This window comes from Otolemur garnettii, unplaced genomic scaffold, assembly GCF_000181295.1.
Source record: "Otolemur garnettii isolate 467f Iridium unplaced genomic scaffold, OtoGar3 scaffold00002, whole genome shotgun sequence".
In the NCBI taxonomy this organism is placed as follows: Eukaryota; Metazoa; Chordata; class Mammalia; order Primates; family Galagidae; genus Otolemur; species Otolemur garnettii.
Window position 1 is genome coordinate 54,975,999 of NW_003852397.1, and position 6,315 is coordinate 54,982,313.

General features: G+C 34.8%; 1 protein-coding gene across 1 annotated transcript in view; it reads left to right on the top strand.

Moving 5' to 3' along the window:
* The window catches only part of OXSR1 (oxidative stress responsive 1), a 143,556-nt gene that overhangs the window by 99,901 nt on the left and 37,340 nt on the right, over positions 1–6,315 (top strand). The window contains exon 8 of the mRNA XM_023514051.1: positions 5,790–5,923. Within this exon, the coding sequence (XP_023369819.1) occupies positions 5,790–5,923 (134 nt within the window). The remainder of the gene's footprint in view (positions 1–5,789; positions 5,924–6,315) is intronic.

The following is a 6,315-nucleotide window of genomic DNA, read 5'->3' on the forward strand; positions in this document are numbered from 1 at the left end:
ACCCGCCACCTTAGGTGTACGTGGCTGGCGCCTTACCCGGTTGAGCTATAGGCGCTGAGCCTGTTTACTTCTTTTTAATAAGCCTTTTTCATTCTGTTTCTTAGACTTGATAATTCCCATTGTCCTATCTTGGAGTTTACTGATTCTTTCTTCTGCCTGTTCAAATCTGCTTTTGGATTTGTCCAGTGATTTTTTTTTTTTTTTCCAGTTCAATTACTGTAGTTTCAGCACTAAAGATTCTTTTTGGTTTTTGAGGTTGCTGTCTCTTTATTGATATTTCTGTTTTGTTTATACATTATTTTCCTTTTTCCATATCTTCCTTTAGTGCTTTGAGCATCTTTATGACAGTTGTTCTAAGGTCTTTTTCTATTAGATCTGCCATCATATATTTTCAGGGACAGTTTCCATGGATTTATTTTTTTCCTTTGAATGAATTGTACTTTCCCATTTCTTTTTATATTATATAATATTTTGTTTAAAACTGTACATTTTAATCTAATATTCCATAATTCTGAAATCAGATGCTCTTCTCTCTCCAGGGTTACTTTGTTTGTTATTGTGTGTGTGTGTGTGTAATCACTTTGTGCCAGTGATCAGTGTGAAGTATAAACACAAGGTCTCCTGAGCTGGAGCCTTTCCTTGAGTATACATGTTCACCATCGTTCACCATCTTTCTCTATATATGCAGTTTTTTAAAAAAAAGTTCTAGTCTTTAATGTTGGGCTCCCAAAAGAGGAAAAAGAAAAAAATGAAAGGGGTGAAGAAAGGGTATTAGCTCTTTAAATCCCCTGGAAGTCACACCAGCCAAAGGGAAAGAATCATCCAGCAGTGAGAGTGGGAGCAACAGTAATAATGGCTGCTGGTCTCTTTGTACTTCTGTGATCAGAAGTAGCAGTTAGTGATTAGAACACTGATTCCCAATATTTGGAGACCTCAGCTCCTGTTCCTACAAGTTGCTTCTGTAACAGGTATACAGCTACCTGGCACAGGTTTGGAAGTTGGAGATAAATAGCTACTACTCACTAGCACCTAAAATTGACCAAAATTAGTCACAATTTGCAATTTGTTCAATCTTTCTCTGGTAGTTGCAAGCTTCAGTGGACTCTAGAATTCCAAAATATTTACTTAAAATTGTGCCAGTGCAGTTGTCTAGGTGAGGAAAGAGATTCTTGGTACAGTCAGCCCTCCCTATACATGGGTTCTAAATGCATGGATTTAACCAACTGCGGATTGAAAATACTCAAAAAAAGAAAGAAAAACCATAAAAAAATACAACCACAAAAATAACATATTTTAAAAAATAGAATAGTAACTATTTACATAGCAATTATATTAGGTGCTATAAGTAATATAGAGATGATGGAAGGCTATGTGTTGGTTATATGCAAATACTATGTCATTTTATATCAAGTACTTGGAGTGTCTGGATTTTGTAACCATGGAGGTCCTGGAACCAGTCCTCCATGGCACTGAGGGTTGACTACTTCCTATTCTACTATTTTCCCATTTTCCCAGGATCTTCTTCCCTATAGTTTTCTGCCTTGCATTCCTTCAGACTCCTGTAGCAGTTAAAGTCTGTATTAGATATTTGGGTGTTTAGCCCTGGAGGACTTTGTACTGTAATTGACCTTTTTATTTATGTAATGTCTGTTCATCTCCTGACTCTATTACTATTATATATGTTTTTTTTTTTTTTATTTTGAGACAGGGTCTCACTTTGTTGCCCTCAGTAGAGTGTTGTCGTGTCACAGCTCACAGCAACCTCAGACTCCTGAGTTTAAGCAATTATTTTGCCTCAGCCTCTCAAGTAGGTTGGGACTATAGGTGCTTGCTATAACGCCTGGCTGTTTTTTTGGTTGTTGTTGCAGTTGTCATTATGGTTTAGCTTGCCCAGGCCAGGGTCGAACCTGCCAGCCTCAGTGCATGTGGCTGGCGTCATAACCACTGTTCTACAGGTGCCACGCCTGTTACTATTATAATTTAATAGTAAGGATGAATATCTCATTTTAATGTTTGTATTCTACAGTCACCTATGTAGAACAGCCTCAGTGGGGATGATGTTCATTTCTTCTTTATAAGGTTGTTGGAAGGACTACATATTAAGAGTAATTATAGCTAATATTTATTGAGAACTTACCTGTGCCAGGCACCATTTTATTGCTTTTTATATATCAAACAAGTAAGTCAGTGTAAAATGTACATGTGCCAGACATATTATTATTCTCATTATGAATTAAGCAAAAATTAAAATTTGCTTTGTGATAAAGCACTAAGCAACTTTTATTAACTGGTCTGTTATACTCTATTGTAATGTGGTCACTAATCCTATCCCCAGCATGAGTAACTGAATGAATTTTTGTGTTTCAGGATGGTGCCACTGATACTATTGGAAACCTTTTTTTTTCCACCAGAGAATCACACTGTGTTGCCCCAGGCTAGAGTGCTGTGGCGTCAACCTAGCTCATAACAACCTCCTGGGCTCAGGCTAAATCTTCTTGCCTCAGCCTCCCAAGTAGCAAGGGTTAAAGGTGCCTACCATAATCTCTGGCTAATTTTTTCTATTTTTAGTATTGACAGGGATCTCAATTTGTTCAGGCTGGTCTCGAACTCCTGAGCTCAAGTGATCAGCCTGGCTCAGCCTCCCAGAATGTAAGAATTGTAGGTGTGAGCCATTGTGCCCAGTCTGGTAACCCTTTTTATCTGTGTGACTATCCTCTTTGTTATAATATATACATGAATTCTGTTGTGTTTGTAACTGTAGTTGTTGTTTATAACTCTTCTGTCCCACTTAACAGGCTGCCCCATTAGTTTGTTTAAAATGATGGTGACCATTGTGAATTGTTGTCATATTGGTATTATTTACATCTGTATTATTTTAGTGTATTTTAGAACCTTAGAAAAAGATGTTATTCTATAATTATTGGAAACAGTGCCTTCCTTAATTATGCCAGTTATACTGTTGCTTTTTTTTTTTTAAATAAAAATAGCATCTGCTAATAAAACCCAGTAGATACTGGAAGTTTTGCATTTATGGTCAACACTTGAGGGTTTTAGAAAACAGCCAAATTAGAAAGCTAAGTATTGGAGAAGAACTAAATTTAATTCAGGGTTTCTAATCATGTTAGACTTATATTTAGCTGACTGGATAAGAATGATAGTTCTCCCAAATTTGTTGAATTGTGACCAAGTTATAAATACATGTCACTTAAGACTATGGGAGTACTTATACAAAATTTCATAGTTCAGTTTATTTAAGGTGTGACTTTAATTCCAGTTTTGTAAAATTTCCAGTACCTCTGTCACAAACCTAACACATTATTGGGAGCAGTGTCTTCCATAATGTATAAAGAACAAGGTAATTTTTGTCTACCGCAGTGTCTATATCAGAGACAATGATCTCCATATGTTACACTAAGGGTGTACATAATTAATGAGAACAGTGTTTCCCATAACTTTCTTCATGCAATGACATCTTCAAAGCTTGAAGATCATTAATATCAAACATGTATTCTCAACTTCCTACAATTCTCTTTTAGTTGCAGAAAAATTTATGGTCATTAAACATTTGTGTAAATTAAACCACTGTAAAATCAAATTACTTCCTTTAGGTTTTTAAAAAGTTAATGTGGGTGTTACCATTGTGGTTTCTCCAGGTTGTCCATTTAACAGGATAGTAGCATACATTTATGGTGTTTGCTATTGACAGATAAATTTAATTTTATACCCTTGTTTCCATGTTATCTCCTATATACTTAGTTCAGGCATGTTTTAATCCAAAATTGACATTTTGGCTTAAAGCAGGGGGAACTCGTATAGGAGTTTGGGGGAGGGGGGAGTAAAGGATGTCAGGAGGTGAAGCTTGCAAAAAATCTTTAATCATGTCTGCTGATCCTGGTATGTAGTGGTTAAAAGTTAAATGCAGATATGAACAAATAAATTGGAACACATGTGAATAAAGACTTTGTTTCCTAGTCAGCCTTCTTTATAAACCGGGTAATTAGCTGTTTGACATAGGGCAGTTCAAAACTGCCACCTAAGAAAAAATCCATAGAGTCTCTTAGGTTCTCAGATGCAGTATCACTTACCTAAGTTATAGTAGACTGTCCTAGATGATTGCAGCCTCACTTGTTTCAGTACTCAGTCTCTTTAATCTTCACAGTGTTTTATCTTGGACTGATATTTAGTGTAGGTAGGTAAAAAGTCATAGCTGGGGATTTCTTGGGTATCATGTGTACAGACTTTTTATGGAAGCTCAGTGACTTAAGGCAAAATATGAATAAAAGGCACACATCTTACAGCAGTTATCTCTTCCCAAATTCCTTTCTATGGTTAGAGTTGAGTTATTTCCAATCAAACAAGCCAGTGAGTGGGAAGAGGCTTAATATTACTGAATAAACTGTGTGTCTGACTAGTGGCAACCTGCTAGTCTTCAGATTTTTTCTGGTTGTGGATATCATGTTCATTTGAAGGTAAAGGATAAGATGAGCAAGTTCTGCCACGATTTTCTATCCTAGAACTTGCATGACCTTTACTGTGTTTGCTCTTTGAATGTTGAAATTTTAGACTTTGTCAAACTACTGCTCAGCTATATCTTTATAAAGACTGATAAGTCTTTATAATTTTAAATAAGCCAGTATGTGCAACAATGTGGAGATTTCTTGATTTAATAAATTGCTTGAACACTGAAAAAAAGAAGAAAAGATGTTATTTTGTCCTTTTTTTAAGGCTCATTGTAGAGAGGGATAAAACCAGTGACAGAATTTTATGAAAAACCTCTCTCTAACTTCATATTCAGAATATACCTGTACGTTTGAAGGTGAAGATTCTTAGGAATAGGTGAATACTCAACAAGGTTTTGGAAGAGATAAGTTTTTATAACTGTAAAGTGGGGGAGTGATTTTAGGATGTTAGTGATTTTAGTGAAATGGTGGTGATGAAGGGGGAAGGGTGAGGTTTACTTTTCTTTCTTATAGGCTGTTATTCCTCCAGATATGTATCTGTTAACTTATTTGCTCAAAATGAGAAACACTGTCAACTTTACTAATTCCATTTCAGTAAATATAAATTGAATCAAAAGCGGAAGTAGTAAGTCTGATTATAACCCCCCTTTTGTTTTGAGTGGTGACTTTGTATTTAGAAAATAACATATGCTTTTACTAAAAAGACAGTATAAGAAAACACAAATCACCCGAATACCACCACATAATATGACCTCCATTCTTTATTTCTCTATGTATCTAGTTATTATGTTGTCATGAAAGTCAAGAAGGAAGAGATTTAGAATGGGCAGTAGTCAAGATTGTTAACTGCTACAAGGAAGACAGGAAGAAAGCAGACTGAAAAAGAATGTAGTTTCGTTTACTAGGACATCAGTGATATTTCTGTAATAGAAATTTCTGAGAAGTTCTAGGAAAAGAAGGTCAGATTGCCAGGGATTAAGGAAAAGCAGGGGTATGAATAGTCAGTAAGGTCATACTTTCAATTTTGCTGTGGTTTTAACTTTAACTATAGTTTGGTCACTATAATAATTTGGGAAGGGGACATGATAAAGCAAAGGAACTAAAGGACATAGCATTGCTGGTATAGTGGGCTTTTGCAGGCAAGTAATTTATAGCATATTATTTATAACTCTGGGTTTTAAAAAACTGATGTAGATATGAACTTTTAGAAAATAAAACTTGTTTGTATTTGAGGAGGGGTTTTGCCTATATTGAAAATTCTTGACCAGACTACTTAATTAAGCTGTACTGAGTCATCAGAATTTTACACTATATTGAAAATTCTTACAGGTTTTAATGCTGACACTGCAGAATGATCCTCCTTCTTTGGAAACTGGTGTTCAAGATAAAGAAATGTTAAAAAAATATGGAAAATCGTTTAGAAAAATGATTTCATTGTGCCTTCAAAAAGATCCAGAAAAAAGGTAAAATATGAAAGATTACTGTCCTCTCTGTCTGATATGTAAACCACTGTGGGAAGGCTAAGAATCACATATATATATGCACAGGGATTTGTTTGCACATATTAGAAGAACTAAATATAAACTTTTAAAAAAGTACTCAGAGACCATTATAATAGATTGGTAATAAATGAACTGATTTCCACCTCCTTTGTAATGTACAGTGTACCTAAATAGTTTAGGTATTTCCTGATTCATTCTTATAAAATTGTGCATCATGAATTCTGTATTAAAATGTCAAGTTAGTGGAAGAGGTTTGTTTTCAGTTTGTATTTAAAATTTATAAACATTTTAATGCCATTTAGGATATTAATAACAAAAGAAAAATACACACAGCAATTTTTTTTTTTTTTTTT